Source organism: Prorops nasuta, unplaced genomic scaffold, assembly GCF_024137725.1.
Source record: "Prorops nasuta isolate Cenicafe-Biocafe unplaced genomic scaffold, Cenicafe_Pnas_1.2 PNAS00005, whole genome shotgun sequence".
Taxonomy (NCBI): domain Eukaryota; kingdom Metazoa; phylum Arthropoda; class Insecta; order Hymenoptera; family Bethylidae; genus Prorops; species Prorops nasuta.
Genome location: NW_027116802.1, coordinates 6,960,983 through 6,978,392, shown reverse-complemented (window position 1 = coordinate 6,978,392; position 17,410 = coordinate 6,960,983). Strand labels below are relative to the sequence as shown.

Below are 17,410 nucleotides of genomic sequence, written 5' to 3'. Positions count from 1 at the left end.
TACACATTCTTCCCTCTTCTGCCCACTCCGTTTTGCACGAAAATTGCACGCATTAGCACACGAGCTTCTTGCCACTTATGCAAATTCATACCACCAGCGATATTTTATACTAGCTAGCATGTAATTCGAATGACAGTTATGACGCCCTAATAAAAATTTCTTTCCCATCCTTACCACTCCCCTGTCCTCCTCTTAATAGTCCATCATCGACGTTTCGAGCCTTCAAAATTGCAAGACGAAATTACACAGGGGTAAAAGGCGTGGTTCGTGGTTGGCTATCCAACAAACGTGTGACGAGAAGGATAAGTAATGAAACAAGAGTTTGCTTTTTTTCTCATGGCAGCATTAACGGCTCTACGTCCTTCCGGTGGAGAGCCTATCTCGGCCTTCCACAAGAATGTTTTTCGCACTCGACTGTTCTCAGGAATGTCCTCGACGAGGAAGATTTTTTCAAGGTGAATCACACTACGAGCAGTAGTCTCTCTCCACTCTGCAGGTGAGACATCCACCTTAACCTACTACACCCCCCCCCCTTCTCCCACTCCTCCTCTAACTCTTCACAGCCTTCCCATAACCCTTGCTCCCCCTTTCTGTCTCGAATGCTCCGCTAATTAACTACAATTTGTAACCTAATTCAAAATAGATCGGTCACGTAGCTCGTATCATTAACTCTACACAGCCCAAGCACATTCCACTTATCTTACAAACTCGCTTTCGAATCAATGATCGAGTATATTAACAATGTTTGCTTATAACGGTTCACCAACTGCACGTAAAAATAGCTAAATATACAAATTCAACATATTCTTTATTTAAATTGTCATAATCCACTGACAGAGCATAATTGTCAATGGAATGTAAAGTTCATCGATTCAGATTTTTCAGTTTCCAGTTCCAACATTATTTATCGAGCAACGATTGCAGCAATTTATCAGTGATACTATTTTAGAATAGAATAGTACAGATTAATGCTATTTTTGTATTCATTAATTGAACGTTCTGATTATGTAGTTCAAAAAAAGACATCACGATTTGCATAATTCCTGTACTGATTCATGCTTGTAGGGCCGGATGACCGTCGGAGAGCCAGTATATTTCCGCATTGTAGAACGGATGCCTCTGGACAATATCGTCATGTCAGATCTTATCGTGTTTTCTCACTGTATTAAGCTTCGCTCATTTGACACGAGTGAAAGAACATAAAATTTCAAGCTTCTCTCTCTCTCTCTCTCTCTCTCTCTCTCTCTCTCTCTCTCTCTCTCTCTCTCTCTCTCTCTCTCTAAAAATAATTCAAGATTATCGATATTATTATTCGGCGTTAAAAATTGGATGAAATTGATACAGATAAGGATACGAATTGTATTTGAGTTTGGTTCAGTCTATTCCATTTCCATGAATGCTACTTGTTCTTACTCGTCAACGAACACACTGTGAAGCATGATTCATCCAGCTCACGCGATAGTTGGGTTCCTTCCATTTAAGAAAAAGAATCTTCTCATAATTATATATTTTAAGCATGTCCACCACCACCACTACCTTCACCACTACACCCTTGAGCTTCTTCCGCAGCCTTGTATTCTTAAGCTACACAAAACAGACACAAATATAATGGAATATTATTTACACCTTTAAACTTTCTATACATTAAATATCAAATTTTTTCACCCTTGCAAATAATTCATTTTTATACTTAAAGAAAGAATATATATATGTATAAATTATCCGTGGCTAAGAAACCGAGTAGGCACTCTATGAGCCGCAAATACATTTTAACCTACTCGCGTTATTATTCAAGAAAGCCCATATTGCTAATTGGCAGTACAGGTAACACGTTTGAAAAATATTTCAGCAAAGTAGTCGATGGTAATGCAAGCGTTCGAATGCACGCAAAATTTACGTAAACCACGTAAAGTTAATAATGCGAGTCGAGAGAAAAATCACTCATACACACAAGTAGTATCTGCGGGATAACGAAGCACACCGTATCCTCACCTCGCATATATTTAGGATGTTACTTCGTGCACAGTCTTCTGTAAGTATTTAGATCTCGTATACGTGGATAACTTCCAGTTTACCATCTAAACGAGACACGTATATAAGTCATATTTAAAAATTCAGTAGTTTCGGTAAAAAATAGAAAATATAACTTTAGATATATAAACACACGTGTAATAGTATCAGACATGTTCAATCGAACCTTATCTATCAGATTGAATCGCTTAAACAATTTTGATACGCGTGATAATAGTGCAAATCTTACTTTCAGTGTAGAAGTAATTGTTTAATTTTAGAGAAAATTACAATTAACAGGCCAAATGTTATAAAGAGTTTGTTTGGAGATCCATTAATTGAGAGGAAAAATAAGTTTTTCCCAGAAGCTCCAATGCCTTGGGCAATGTTTTAGAAACATTAACAATTTTAAGAAAGGATTATTTTTTACCGTCGTTATATAAATGAAACTTCAAAACTTCTCTAAAATAAATCTTCGTGATAGCTGAGAGGAATAATTGGTTTTTACAAATTTAACAATCTCGAGTCAGTATGTTTTTAAATTTCGCATGAGTATTAACCCCGGGTCTGTTTTCTGTCGCTACACCGTTGAGCTGGTGCAATAAGTTGAAGTAAGACAAGTACACCTTTCCTTATTCTAGCCTAATACCCTGGTTCAGTAATGGAATGATAGAAAACAGAACTTTGGTCTCTCAAAGTCACGTTTAACAACAAATTGAATGAATGAGAGAAAAACATGACATTAGAAGCTAATATTAAAAGGTGAAAAAGAAAATAGTAAATATTACCATAAATAAAATACGGTCGATTCACTCACTGCATGTATAAGAAAGATCAGATAGAAGGCTTGAAAAAGCCACTAGTCATGATTTCGCGTAAGAAGCGTTCAGTTGTATTAGGAAGAGCTGAAACTAGACCGCAAGGACGATCAAGGCATACGTAAACATTGTATGGAATGGGGGAAAGAGAGAGAGAGGAACGGGACTGGAAGGAGGAACAAGAGGGGAAGGGGGGTGTCTTAGCGTGGGAGACATCGCCACATGCCAAGGCTTTTCCATCCAACTCTTTCGCTTCACAATTCGCATTCGTTCTTTCGAGACTCGCTAGAAGACACATGGCTTTTACTTTACCAGACTTCACATTGTTCATGTTCGTCATTTCGGCGTCTCTTTAACTCATAGTAATAGGCTTAATAAATTGCTCAATGCTGCACTCCCGTCGCTATGTCGCGAAGCGACGTGACAAACGCAACATTTAACTCAAAATTTTCCCAAATCATCAGTTCTACTCACTTTGTAAACCTGACCGTATGTTCCATTGCCAACCACTTCGATCAACTCGAAAATTCCAGCCGGCTCCTAAAATGCAAAAACATAATTAGCATAAAGCGCAGGGAAACAGAAAATTCAGATTGTTTTACAGTCCAACATAAATGCTTATCAATTCTATATATCAAATATCGACTATCGTTTTTCCACTCGGTAGCAACAAATGCTGGCTGAAACTTGCATTAAAGCAGCAAGTTTTTATAGAACAAAACACTAAGAGCATTGTTAACCGTTCTTATCTTGCAATTATTATCTGGAAACAATTGATACGGCTTAATAGGAATTTAAGAAAATTGAGTTGTATCTATAAATGTGGCATACATATAGTGAGCGGTCTAAACCGCCGATTATTTGTCTTTGTGTGAATAAAATAGGATTACACATGGATATTTTTATTTATCTGTATTTGACTAAGTTAGGATCTCCAGTCCCCATTTACCATTAGAATTTGCTACAAGGGTATGAAGCAGGTTAATAAACAGGATTTATGAAAAGATCGCAAAGTACACGATGAAACATTTCACTGCATTTCACGTTTTCAATGAGTTAGCAAGATAACCTGTCAGTGTGGAGAAAATCATACTTATGAAAGAGAAGTTATTTATTTATATGGCAGGTGTGTCGTTGGACGAAATCTACTTTGGATGGATTGAGAAAATCGTTTGTATTATGCAGCGTAAGTATTTAATAATGAGAAAAGAATTCAAGGAGAACCTCTCCCACCCTTTGGCTTGACCGGCGAGGAAGGAAACCAAAGGAAACACGGACGGAGAGGGTCGCTGTCTGTTCGTACGAGGTTAATCACCAGACGAAGAAAACGAATGAACAGATAGACAGACAGCGCGATTCCTGGACATACATTATCATTGTCTCTCTCGCAAATGACAAGAATAAGAGAGGTTAATCAGCATTTGCTGGACTTCAGGCATTTAAGAAAATCTAAGAAAATCTTAACGTACCTTTAGGGCGTTCAGGTCAATGTCGTCGAGCGAGCAGTTGACGCTCGGTGCCAAATTATGCGCCATCTTGATACGCTACTTGCGCTCCCTCGCGTGTTATCTCTCTTTTGCTCCAACTCACTGTACCAGCGACTCACCGAATCTGTCGTCTAGCGCCTCTTCTTGCTTTTTCCCTGAACTCTTCCACTTACTTTCCTCTTCTCTCTTTCTTGTATCGCTCGTTACGTCTTTCTTTCACTGTTTTTCTCGCTGCACACAGAGCCCCTTCTTTCTCTCTCTTTCTTGCTAAACAGGGAGCCGGACAAAAATACAAGAAGGGTGAAAGAGTGTTGCTCGTTCACTGGCACCAATACACTCACACAAACACGAGAGCGAGAGAACGGTACACAGAAAAAGAAAACACCAACAGAGAAAACGGTCGGCTTTGTAGAAAAGATGGAAAATTATTTCTGTGAGACTACTCGAGAGTGATCCTCTGGATGATGGAGATTGGACATGCGGAGTAGCGGCGGCACATGGCGTAGAAAAATGCAATAGGAAGTACTTTAGTTGTTTCGGCCAGGAATTGTAGGATTGGATAAATGAAGGAGGAAAGAAATTAGTTTGAAGAGTACAGTAGAGTTGGAGTGTATGTTAAAAGGATAGCGAAGCTAAGGAGAATTGAACTGTCTGCCAGTCAGGCCGGGCCGCGACGCACCTCCATCACGATTTTCTGCTCTTTGCTTCCCTGTTTACTTGTCGAACAAATCACACTATTTACTGTTGAAAATTAGCAGCGCCGAGCGCTGGATCACTGTATCGTCATAACGGATGCAAGAGAGCCGAGCCCACTCACTACGGCGACAGCCGTTCCACGTCCTGTCCTATTCCTATGTCTCTTACGACGACTTGCCTTGCCTGCCTTTTCTCTTCCTTCACTGTTAGTTGCTTTTCCTACGTTGCTAGTGTTGCTACTCTCCTGCCTGTCGCTGCACGCCTTCCCCATTCTCTTTCTCTCTCTCTTTTCATTCCCCTCCGCCCTCGCTATTCTCTCCCTCTCTCTCACTTGTTCCCATACACTACCTCACTCATACCCTTCTCTTTCTTAACAGCGCGCGCATGCACGCCACTCTATCTTTATCTCACTTCATCCTTATGTATCTTTTAACATTTTCTTTCTTTCTCATTGCCCGGTGATCCGATAGCAGAATAGCACACAGTTCTCTGACGTCATCAAACAGGCTTTACCAACATAGCGGCACTCTAATCACCAGCTCCACCATAGTTCATGCAACCCCACCCGTCCCAACCCCTTTACAATTACATATTTTCACAGATTATTAGAATTATAAATCATTCGCAGCCCAACAAAGCCCATGTGGCCATTATGAAATTGTCAAGGATAAAATCATTATTTATTGTATAAATAAGATACACTGTTTTAAAAAATTTCATTTGTTTTTCATCTGCTTTTTTTGGTTTCTTTCATGTACTATAATGACAATTTTGGAATATACATTACACTTTTTTACATTGAAAGCATGTGTTTGTATATATACATATATATGTATATTAAATATATATATATATATATAGATTTTGTCATTTATTATAAAAAGCTATTTCACTAAGAATATCAGCTCTGGTTACAATGTTTTTTCGTGACCAGCAATTAATAATATTCTTCATCGTACGGATTTTTGTAAATATTAAACTTAAATTATTATTTATATTATACAACTAGTTATTGTAGTAGCTATCGATATAAATATACACTTTTACACTATACAAGACGGAATATATACAGATATATTACATATTATTCATTTTAAGCCTAGCTGTCTTGTTATATTGTGTCATTTTAGTAAATTTTTACATTTTGTCTAAAGTGATTTTTTAGTTATTTTTTATTTTATTGCTGCAGACCATTTGTCGATTCTGTCCATATTGTCCAAACTATCCATTCATTTGTTTGTCAACACTATTTTGATATCTCGCTGTGCAAGCATAATGCAATAAGAATATTTGCTGTAAAACAACAAAAATTGGGTGAATCTTTTAACACAATGATGCTAATTTTCGAACAGTATTTAAATCTCTTAAAAGCATCTGCACTGTCTGCTTAGTACGGGATTGTATATCTACATTTGGTATAATCACTTCAGGGTCCATAGCCTCTAAAGCTGTAAAGAAAATTGCATCTTTAATAAATGAGAAAGATTCAACAACTAGCGCTGAAAGTATTATGAATAAATTGAAATTGGTCCATATTTACATACCGCTAACTTGTGCTTCGATACTAGTTAATCTGGAGTCAATATGACTTTGAAAATGTTCAATATGCTCCAAAAGTCTCATTCGGCATTCAGTTGGATCGATTGGAGCTTCAGGCTCAGGTATAAAGGGCTGCAGAGGTACTGGTGAAATTTCATTAATAAGGCTTGGAACATCAGTACCTTCTTGTAAATTTTCCCCAAGCATCAAAGATGCTTCTGTAGAATTATCTATCGAAAAGATTTCACCCGTGAGTAAATCTATAAAAATTATAAAACGTTAGAAATAGAAAACACAATTAAGTAAAAGTCTAACAAATACCTACTTGTATCATCATCTCTAATTATTGAAGATTCTATATTTGGCTTCTCTTCCAAAGAATCATTTTTCGTCAATGCATCTAAAAGGATGTGAGTATCACTCTCGCTCACCTCATCCTCTTTTTTTACATGTTTAGACTCGTCAGAATGAGTACTATCTTCCTCTAAAATCTTCATTAATTCTGAATCCGATGCAATTGATTTTTCATCATAATCTTCTTTTACAATTAATCTTGATTCAGATTTCACCTCACTATATTGAGTACATTCAGTATTAATTTCCGTAGATTCAACTGGTGGTCTCGTAATTTCTATCACTGGTATTGGATCAAGTTCTGGTTTAGGAATTTCAATCTTTTCCCAATTTTTAGCCCACAGATACAATTTCGGATGATCCTTTTTTCTGTTTAAATGCATTTACGATAAAAGAATCGACTAAGGAAATCGATTTGTAAAATGGTACGATATTTAACTAATACTTACTGCGCTACATTAATTTTAACTCGCAAGCTGTGAAGGATTTGCTGAATTTGTAAAAGAGCAGCAACTAAATCGTACGACCGCTTTAGCATAGCCGTTCTCTTATTAATCGAATCCTGATTTTTTGTACGGTCAGACAAACTATATGAAAGAATACATCATATCATATATAATGTTAGAACAAATATTCTACAGGAGGTCAATAATGAAATTAAACACCTCTGAAAAGATGTCAAGTTTACAAGAACTTTTGTCATTGTTTTAAAATTAGATCAAAAGCCAGATAATCAGATTATAGATCAATTTAAGTCTTATATTATACTTAAATAATTAAGTGCCGACATATGAAGGATGTACAGTTAATAATGAAATATTTTCTAAGAATAGACTTCTTGAAAAACTCTGTATAGTTATACTCAAAATTGATTAATATACTTAAATAATTCGATTTTTATCACTCGAAAAATTACACTGCATGATGTTTAGTCCTTTTGCACCTACCAAATTATTCTGCATAATACCATAAAGAACTAGTTTAAATGTTGTTATTTGGAGTGAGTGCTAGTCTAAACTGCTTATTAACCAGTATCTATTCAGAATGTCGATTCCAAAAAATGTTACAATATCATCATCAATCACAATCTATCAAAATATTAAATAAGCAATAGTACCGAAATTGAAACCCCTAAGTGTCTTTTCATAAATTAACAATTATAATAACTGAGAGATTATACTCTTCAAATAAAAATAGCGATAAAGGATTTTTCTACATCACTTGTTCTTAGAAACATAATTTCATTATTGACTCCTAGCACCGAAATACCTTGCATATACTTACATAGGTAATTTTCCCTCTTTAATCCAATCTTGATCATGATAATATTTTTTAGATGGTCGTTGTCTATATGGGTGTCTGCAAATATAACAAACATATTTGTCAGGAACATCCTTTTCTCTTTCGATAGCATTGCAGTGACCATGTTGCCAGCATAGACAAAGATCACATTGTATCATTAAGCCATCTTCTTCCATAAATCCACAAGTACAATTTATGATTTCTTCCCTTCGCAATTGCTCTACTTTAACCATTTCCCCATTAATTAACATCATTACCCCTTCTCCCTCTAGAATAATTATAAAAATTCATTAAGATGAATTTCCTTTTTTTTATCATAAATTATACTAATTCATTAAAAATACCAATGCAAAATAGGGGAAGAAGAAATTTAAAATAACAATTTGATATAATACAAAATAATCAATTACTTAAGTCAGTGTTAAAGGGGAAAAAGAATTAGCAATCGTGCGAACATAATTGGTTTAATTAAAAAAAAACTAAAAAATATACCTTCGGGATCATTATTATCCCTTTTGAGAGTGTCTTTTTTCAAAAGATCGTCTTTTTCAAGACGAGAATCATTTAGTTGACCTAAAGAATAACGTAAGTATAATAATAACGGTTAAGCTAATATTTTTAATTTAAAAATAATATGTGGTTGAATGAAATATAAATAATAAAAAAATAACACTAAGCAAATTAATATCTAAATATATAACTCACTATTTTGACTATTTTCATCGCTCTTAGAATCAGATTTTCGATGGCTGTATCTATATACAAGTCCGGTTGGCCCTTCAGCATCTACAGTACTATCATCTAAATCAGCATATGACTCCAATGCTTCATGGACACCTATAAAAATGATGTTATTATTTGATACACTAATCGATTTTCGCACTATCAATTTTCTTAACAAGTCACTTGCCATGGCGCTTTTTCCCACGAATCGCGGTTTCAGTGCTATATTCTGATAAATGTCTTTTTCTTTGAGCTTTAACACGATCAACGTGTATAGACTCATCCAAGGATTTAGATCGATCTTTTTGAACCTCCGTGGATGACCTTACAGGAAGAAGCGTCTTAATCCCACTTTGCGTCTTTTCTTCTCTCAATTTCATGTCAAATAAAGTTCCTGGTGACATTGCACACGCATTTTCACGTTTCATGTGAAGATCACCATTTATTTCGAAACTATGACTTGACATAGGTGACATTGCATCTCGTTTTAAAGAGTCTTTCTGCAAATCGCTGCATTTTTCGCCTAATAAATCTTCGGTTTCAGAAGATACAGCTAACGACGGTGATGCAGGTTGTAAGGAATTAATTGCTTGGGATGTGGTCGAAGGCGATTTGTCTTGAAATTTCTTCCTTCCTATTTTATTAATTTTGTCTAAAAGATTCACCGATTTTTTAGGAATAAGATCTTCTACAGACTCTCCGATGGTTCTTGCATAGGCCAAATCGGCAACGTTTGGCGTAGATCCGAGAAATTTTGAGTATTCTGGATGATAATGCTTAATGTGCATTTGTAAAAGATTCTCCTTCCTAAAATTTTTGTTACAACCCTCCTTGGGGCATTTGTAAGCACTATCTTCCATTTCCACACGAAGGCCGCCAATAAAAATAGCTGCAAAACCACAAAAAGTTTATTGCTTTAATAACAACAAAATAAAAAACACACATAATAATTTAATTTAAAACGTTTTCCTCTTAAGCTTCTTTTTTTCAATCTACTTACAATATACCATTCCTGTTTTTCGAATTTATTGCAAAAAAAAATATCATAACCATAACTATGTGTATTATGTAAGATTATCTAAAAAATATAACTCACCACCATCATTAATTGGAGGAGTAGTTGGTGTCAAAACAGGTGTAGAAGGAGCAGGCACGGGTGGAGATGTCAGCTCTGTTGTAGTAGGGGCTTTAGTTTTAGGAAGTAAAGTTTTAATCTTCCTTGGTGTTTCTACCACTGGCTCATGCCTTATCCTATTAACATGCCCTTTCTTCTTACGATGAATACAAAAATCAAATCTTTCTGGATCAAAATCAAACTGTCCTTGGTTTTCCATAAATGCTCTAATATCGTTTCTGGACCTGAACTTCTTTCCGCTAGATTTGCTATAACATGAAAAATAAAACATTGATTATGTTTAATTAATCAATGAAAATTAGTGTCTTACTATTTCGACTTACTGTATAAATAAAACATCCCATTTACCAGCCGAGGTCCCAGCTTTTCTTTGCGTAAAATGTTTCTGCCAACCTGGTGGTAATCTCTTATCCTGAACGATAATTGAACGTCTAGGCCCTAATAAAATTAAGGTATAATGACAGCAGTCAATGTAAATTTGAAAAAATAATACATTCCCTTTTATTGTAATTACAAGTCAAACATTACTTACCATCATTACCATCGACAATAAAAGACTCAATTCCCTGAGGTTCACCATTGATCCACTGTGGTCCTACATCTTCATAATCAGTCTCATGTCTTATGATTTCTTTTTTATTTCTTTTGTTATTAGTTTTCATCTTAGGTATATTTGTATCAAAACCTCTTAGCAAATCAGTACCAGCATCATAACAGGGGCCGAACAAATTACCATCTAAATTAACTCTATTTTCAGAAAAATATTCTAAATTTTCAGCAGTATGCGAATCTCCTTTTCTACCAGTTTTATCTATATCATTCTTTACACGTTTCCTTGAATGAGTATGAAAAAGCTCCATAACCGTGTGTTTCCTTTTCTTATCCCTCCTCTCCTGTTTACTTCCAATATAGTTATCCCCTTGAATTGGCTGTTGCTACAGTTAATAAAAATGAACCATAATTAAACAATAACACAAAAAAAGTATAAATTATCTGTTATTATAAAATTTTACATAAAACAAATTTTAAAATAGATTGCCTATTTACATAAACTTCAAACAATAAATTATATAATGTCTAACAACTGCTAAAATTAAACAAATGCTTTATAATTGTTCAATATTAATTATATTTTTTGTAATACACACAGGTCTGTAATGACTATATTACATTTCACATAAAAAAAAAATGTTAACGATCCAATTGTAGTTCAAGTATTATTTTAATAATCAACATATAATTAATATTTTTCCTAAAGTGAAACATAATCTGAAGCTATTATTATTTAACAAATTTCACCTAAAGTTGAAGTATTTACCCTTTTGTTAATAACTGATTACTATAATAACTCATGTATTTATGAAAAATGATTATTTATTTTACTCATTTTAAAACATCCCATTTATATAATAAGATATGTAAAAGTTTAAAATAAAATAAATTAATAGGAGTCAAGATGTAATTAATTTTAATAATATTGTTAAAAGCATTTGTCACGATAAAACTTTGATACAAGGTAACAACAACATAACCTTTAAATCAGGTTTGAGATATCATACCTTTAATGGAGCTCCAGCAATCCTAGTCATTTTTGAGGATTTGACCACTTTACCGTATCCATCATCAAAAAGTACATCGTAATTATCTGTAAAAAGTGAACGCGTATAACTAAAAAGAATATACTTTATTGTATGGTAAAAATTGTCCCCCAAGGGGAAACGTCAAAACGAGTAATGAAGATATGATGTCTCTCTCGCTCCTGTACAAATTAAGGTTGGGTTAGGGCCCTTACCATTTCCCAAAACTGCATTCACTTTGGCTGGATATTTCCTGCCGTCAGCCCAAGTAGCGAGGATCCTTTCTCCGACGGAAAATTCTCTCATGTTTGTTTCCCTGAAGGTGTCAAATCCAGAAATTACCCACGCGAAAAAATGGCACTTCACCACGATTTCAACTACGCTTACGCTAAATCGTCATTTACGATGGCATTTTTTTTTTCTATTTCTTTTATTTTCCTCTAACAATTCTATATAATTCTACTGACTTCATATTGTTAGATCAATTTTACTGTACCTATATTTCCATAGGAATTACATAAACATATAAATTTAATAGAAGCTACTCTCTCATCCCCTCTCTGTACGTTTTCATTAGATACCGTGCGTATTAAATAATCAACACAGCGCGAATTGTATATTTTCAAAATGAAAAATAAATTTAAATGAAATATAGGTACATTTATGAAAACTCTAAATTATATTATTTTAATTGTAATATGCGGGTAATTTTGTATACAATTGATATTAATGATATTTGAAGCATGATAAATTAAAAGCCTTTTTTTAGATTTTACTAATATTTAATATCACAGTCAGAAATAAAGATAAAATTTTAAAAAGACGAGAATAGTTGAGTTTAAATTGGTCTAAATGTGAAGAGAGAAGGAATGAAGGTAAAGGAAGAATCATTATTATTTAGAAAAATTTGAATGGTATGGATATTGTATAACTGTGTTTTGTTGTGTATGTGCTATAATATTATATCCACTTACAGAGGTGGCTGATCCCGTACTTGCTCACTTTAAACAAAAATGAAAAGTTTCATGAAATTTACATGGCTAGTTTAAATTACTTTCAACTGTTCGATACATTTTGATAACTTACTTATCTACAGTATAAGCAAAATTATGGATTACCTTGGTGGAGATTGCAAAATACGTAGTCTGGAACTATCCATGGGTATCCATTCATCAAATCTCGAGCTTAGTTTATCAAAATGTATTAATACTTCTCTCTCAGCCCAATCTGTTTCAACTACTTTTGCCGAATACCTATACATATAAATTTTAAAATAAATTTCTTATTCAAACACTGCAATATGAACTAACTCTGACTCATGCATTAATTACCATTTATCATTGAAATCTTTTGCTTCCAATTTGGCACCAGGAAAAAATTTTATGCCACCTTTACTGGTTGATTTTGGCTTAAGATCTACGGAACTATCAAACTTTTTATCTTCTGAAGACTTTAGATCTTTTAATTCTTCCTTTATGATTATATTATTTGTCACATTTTCCATAGCCACTTCTGGCTCCATAATACCTAATTGCACTGCCATAGTATTGACTTTAATATTTGAATTATTCACAGCTTCCACTTGTTTAACAGGTACAGGATTTTCTTCTGGCACAGGCTCTTCTATAGATTTACTGTCATTTACTGGTGTTTCTTGTTCTAGCGGTAGGAAGGAATCCGTAGAGGATGCTGGTCTAGAATAGCACTGTTCCCCGCAACTATCAGATTTTGGAGTTGCTTCCTCTGGTACCGATGGCATAGAATGTCCCAAATTCAAAATTTCAGAATTAATAAGATCAAGATCCTCTTGTGCATAAGATGTAGAAGACTTCAGAGACATTATGACTGGATCTGCAATAAAATAATATATTATTATATCTATTAAAATAGTATTACTAACATTATGTAATAATTACATCAGCATTATTGAGAATGATTTTGTCAAAAAAGTACAGAGCTTTCTACAGATTTATAGCAGTACACGTTATTTTAGCGTACATATATCATCAGGAAAGTAAACTGAAATTTATACTGCTAATACGTGTTTGTAAATAAAAATAAAGTTCGCGTGTAAACATAGTCATTTCTTAATTCAGATTTGATGTAATGAGACCTTTGGAGAGTCGTTAGCTTTCGAGGCATAAAAAATATTCGAAAGAACGACAAGAAAAGGTAAAATTGATGCTCCAAAGTGCAGCTGAAATTTGAATACCGGCAACTCGGTGATCTCGCGCGCACGTACGTAGTAATAAGTATACGTGTGTGTGCAGACGATGTAATCGAGCTAAGCGGAAACATTGGTTGGACGGGTAGTGGAGGGGGGAGGAAGAAAGAGCAGAGAGAGGGGGGAAGGGGACACGAGGAAGCAAAGAAAAAGAAAGACAAGAGAGAAGAGGAACGAGGGAGCGAGGTTTTATAGTAGAAGAAATCTGTAACACCTGATGGATGGAACGGAGTATTGTCAGTTATATGCGCGTAAATGATGGATAAAGATGGAAAGACGCTTGCCTGGATGGTTGTCATAGTCGGCAAAAACCGATGGGACACTGCCTTTCCTGAGTAGAAGCTTGTGGCCTTTGGCGGCTTCGTAATCGGCTCTTTTAAAATGTTTGTGGCAAACGAGTTGGCCGGGTGTCGGCTTGAAAGCCTCGTCGAAGCCACCGCTGGTGAGCCACTTCGTTCTCAGGATGGGATCCTTGGGGAAGTGGTGTAGCGGCAGGCCTTTGGCGCGTGCCTCCTGCACGTCGGCCTCGCAGCTACGCACGCAACATTTGCGCGCCATTCTCATCGCCCCCGCAGGCGGTACCTCCTTCCTAACACGCGACCGCGACCGCGTTTTACGCCGCCGCTTCATTTACACCGGCACTACATAGCAACGAACAAAGAAAGAAACATCGTGGACCTAGTAGGAGACGGAGACGGAGGAGCCCAACCTCGCGGGAGCTTCTCCGTCTTGTCCTGCCGAACCACCGCACCAAAATGATATCCGTGTGATATCCGTCGTTGTCGTCTCTTGCCTCTTTTTCTTTGATCGCCCCCTGACCTGACGCCCTTCTTCTAGTCTCACTTCACCACTTCCACCCAATAACTATTTCACTTGTTCGATCACGCACCCTTTATTTCCTTCCTCCTTTCGTTCCTTTCAGTTCAGTCCAACCACTCGTTCTATTCTGTTCTCTTCTTGCCTGCCTACCTAGTGCCTATCCTTACCTTGCCTTCCTCGCTTCCTCGCTCACTCACTACTAAACTAGTACTAAAAGTACACCAGTCGATTGTAGACACGCCACACCACACCACTACTCAATTAGCGACAACGTTCGCGCAAAACTCACTAAACACACTGCTGCCACCACTTGCCTAGTTGCCTCTTACATTTATAGTTGCACGAGTTGCGCCCATCTTGCTGCGCCTTTTTTATTTTCATTATTCTCTGTTGACTTTTGTCTTTATTAGAATTCCTTCGTTTAACCAGAGACCTAGCTTTACCAAATACTAAACAAATCCCAACACTTCAACTTTAATCGATCCGTAATCATAATAGTATATATAGTACGTACTTTAATAGTGTACTTTATACATGTAACTACCAGCAATAATAATATATATATTTATATATATAATAATAATCCAATATAATATTTTTCCGATCTTTTCGTCTCATCGATATATATTTCAATTGCGATAAATATATCGCATAAAAATTAATTTATTTTTATCGATATGTACCTGCAGTCGATAATCGACCCCATAATCGATATCAGTCGATACCCGTAATCGAATACCCAGTGGCGCTTTTTTCTCGTCTAATAATTCATGAATCAAGTGAAGTCAAATGAAGATCTGTTTCAATGCTAGCACATATTTTTCTCAGATTTCATTTTACTTTCAATATTCATCAATTGCGTTTCATAATTTTTTTAAGTTTTCCTATCACTCCTGATTCTGTATATATTAGTTTTTCGTTTCTTAATTTTATATTTATTTATCGCTCATGTTGTAACTTACAGTTCCGGCAGTTCCAATGGACACGTGACTTCCGTAACTTCCGCTACCCGGTAAGATTCTTTTTCTTTTCCGTCGGATCGAGTGAACGTGTGCTTGTTCTCTCTCGTAGAGCTAAGGCCGAATCGGCAACTTGCACCTTTAAAACGATCCATCTTAACTTTATTTAATAAAAACTAAAAAATAATCATGACGACCAAGGCCGAACTCGCTTGCGTTTATTCCGCATTGATACTGGTTGATGATGACATAGCTGTTACTGTAAGTATTTCTCATGCCTTCTTGTTTTCGATTTTCAGTTATGTTTATTTATGTTGAATTCTATTTAATTAATTTTTGCATTATTAATCGTTTGTGATAGAGATCATAAATGTAATTTAAAACTGTATCGAAATTAAAGACTACTCCAATGTTTATAGTTTTTAATATAACCTATAGTTATTTATTTTATTCTTATGTTACTGGATTGAATCCATCAATAAATTAAACATTTCTTTGTATGAAGCAAAGATACGGCTGTATAGTTGTTAATTTATTCACTATTTTTTTAGGGTGAAAAAATTCAAACCATTTTAAAAGCAGCGAATGTAGACGTTGAATCTTATTGGCCTGGTCTTTTTGCTAAAGCACTAGAAGGAGTTAACATCAAGGATCTCATCACAAATATTGGATCTGGTGTTGGTGCTGCTCCAACTGGTGGTGGTACGTATATTATTATTCTTTAAAAAGAGAAAAGAAAAAATCCTCTTCATCCACCAGTCTAGTTAATGAGTTACTAGATAGGTCAGCAACTGAGGAAATAATGAATGTAAGATAAATCTAATACTGCTTGTATTGTATTATTAATATAAGCAAGATTTCTCAGTCAACAATTTTTAAAATAGTAATGAAATTTTGTTATACAATACTTTAAGTATTTTATATTTGTTTATTTAAAAAAAATCTACTTATAGCTCCAGCTGCTGCTGCACCAGCAGCTGCTGAAGCTGCTCCTGCAAAGGAGGACAAGAAAAAGGAAGAACCAGAAGAAGAATCAGATGATGACATGGGCTTTGGTAAGTTAGATATTTATTTTAAACTTAATTATAAAAAGTTTCTCAAAATTACAAATTGTATACTTTTATATTAGAAACTCAATGATTATTTTTACATGTATTAGCTACTGAAAAATGTGTTGAAAACTTAAAAATGAGACAAAATTTAAGTTTTACTTTTTGTCCGTCATTGAACATATATTTATACTAATATTCATATTTTTGTTTTTTACAGGTCTGTTTGATTAAACTCAGGGATCGCAACATGTTGGTCCATTCCTTTTATTAAGTACAGTTATATTGTACAAAAAAAATAAAAACTTTAAAAAGTAAAAAATTCCGTCTTTATTTTTACCATTTTATTAATTTAAATAAAAAGGTAAGGTGTGAATGAATATTAACTAAAGTTGATTGGATTAATATAAAATACAAACATTTTATTGTTATGGTATTGACAAAATAATACTGTTTTGCAATTTTAGTGCACTGACAAAACATTAGTTTGATTATTTTGGTAAATGTTCCAAAATTAGAAATTGTTGAATAAGGAGAATATAAATGTTAGTATAAGTAATGAGAATTAATGATGACACAAACTATTTATTGAGAATACTGTTTATACTTAGAAGTGATTCCATTTAAGTGTAATTAACATTTCTAAAAGAAAATTGTAATAAATTTATTATAGTAGCCTAAAAAGAGAGTTTACACGTATTCTAAGATTCATTTGTAA

The 17,410-nt window shown here is 34.7% G+C and overlaps 3 protein-coding genes across 21 annotated transcripts in view; 1 reads left to right on the top strand and 2 right to left on the bottom strand.

Moving 5' to 3' along the window:
- msn (serine/threonine-protein kinase msn) overlaps positions 1–5,260 on the bottom strand; it is a 29,040-nt gene extending 23,780 nt beyond the window's left edge. For 14 of the 16 annotated variants that reach the window (XM_066727566.1, XM_066727570.1, XM_066727572.1 and 11 more), the window contains exons 1-2: positions 4,298–5,260; positions 3,303–3,368 (exon numbers count right to left, since the gene is read on the bottom strand). In XM_066727566.1, coding sequence (XP_066583663.1) covers positions 3,303–3,368; positions 4,298–4,363 — 132 coding nt within the window. In that variant the 5' untranslated portion in view covers positions 4,364–5,260. The remainder of the gene's footprint in view (positions 1–3,302; positions 3,369–4,297) is intronic. The other 2 variants (XM_066727579.1, XM_066727582.1) reach the window with 1 other exon arrangement.
- A 444-nt stretch (positions 5,261–5,704) lies between these two features.
- Positions 5,705–15,093, bottom strand: MBD-R2. Of its 4 annotated transcripts, none has more exons than XM_066727563.1 (17): positions 14,150–15,093; positions 12,973–13,492; positions 12,760–12,894; positions 12,616–12,642; positions 11,857–11,957; positions 11,624–11,709; positions 10,597–10,999; positions 10,388–10,502; positions 10,026–10,312; positions 9,117–9,818; positions 8,912–9,043; positions 8,699–8,779; positions 8,189–8,474; positions 7,354–7,491; positions 6,876–7,273; positions 6,556–6,780; positions 5,705–6,459 (listed from the first exon to the last, which is right to left on the bottom strand). In XM_066727563.1, exons 1-17 carry the CDS (start codon positions 14,493–14,495, stop codon positions 6,335–6,337), a joined length of 4,107 nt encoding a protein of 1,368 aa, XP_066583660.1. In that variant the 5' UTR covers positions 14,496–15,093; the 3' UTR covers positions 5,705–6,334. The 4 variants fall into 4 exon arrangements, with proteins under 4 accessions (XP_066583660.1, XP_066583659.1, XP_066583662.1 ...); XM_066727562.1 differs by having other exon boundaries at positions 6,556–6,810; positions 14,150–15,089; XM_066727565.1 differs by lacking the exon at positions 14,150–15,093 and adding an exon at positions 13,558–13,862 and having other exon boundaries at positions 6,556–6,810.
- A 590-nt stretch (positions 15,094–15,683) lies between these two features.
- On the top strand, positions 15,684–17,014 carry RpLP1 (Ribosomal protein LP1). Its single transcript, XM_066727583.1, has 4 exons — positions 15,684–15,904; positions 16,195–16,345; positions 16,597–16,698; positions 16,913–17,014. Exons 1-4 carry the CDS (start codon positions 15,833–15,835, stop codon positions 16,924–16,926), a joined length of 339 nt encoding a protein of 112 aa, XP_066583680.1. The 5' UTR covers positions 15,684–15,832; the 3' UTR covers positions 16,927–17,014.
- The last annotated feature ends 396 nt before the right edge of the window (positions 17,015–17,410 follow it).

Coding starts and splice junctions, on each gene's coding strand:
- RpLP1 (XM_066727583.1), top strand. CDS start 15,833: ATGACGACCAAGGCCGAACTCGCTTGCGTTTATTCCGCATTGATACTG. Junction 15,905..16,194: donor ATGATGACATAGCTGTTACT/GTAAGTATTTCT, acceptor CTATTTTTTTAG/GGTGAAAAAATTCAAACCAT. Junction 16,346..16,596: donor TGCTGCTCCAACTGGTGGTG/GTACGTATATTA, acceptor ATCTACTTATAG/CTCCAGCTGCTGCTGCACCA.
- MBD-R2 (XM_066727562.1), bottom strand. CDS start 14,495: ATGAAGCGGCGGCGTAAAACGCGGTCGCGGTCGCGTGTTAGGAAGGAG. Junction 8,780..8,911: donor CGATGAAAATAGTCAAAATA/GTGAGTTATATA, acceptor GTTATTCTTTAG/GTCAACTAAATGATTCTCGT. Junction 7,492..8,188: donor AAAGAGGGAAAATTACCTAT/GTAAGTATATGC, acceptor TCTTTCATATAG/TTTGTCTGACCGTACAAAAA.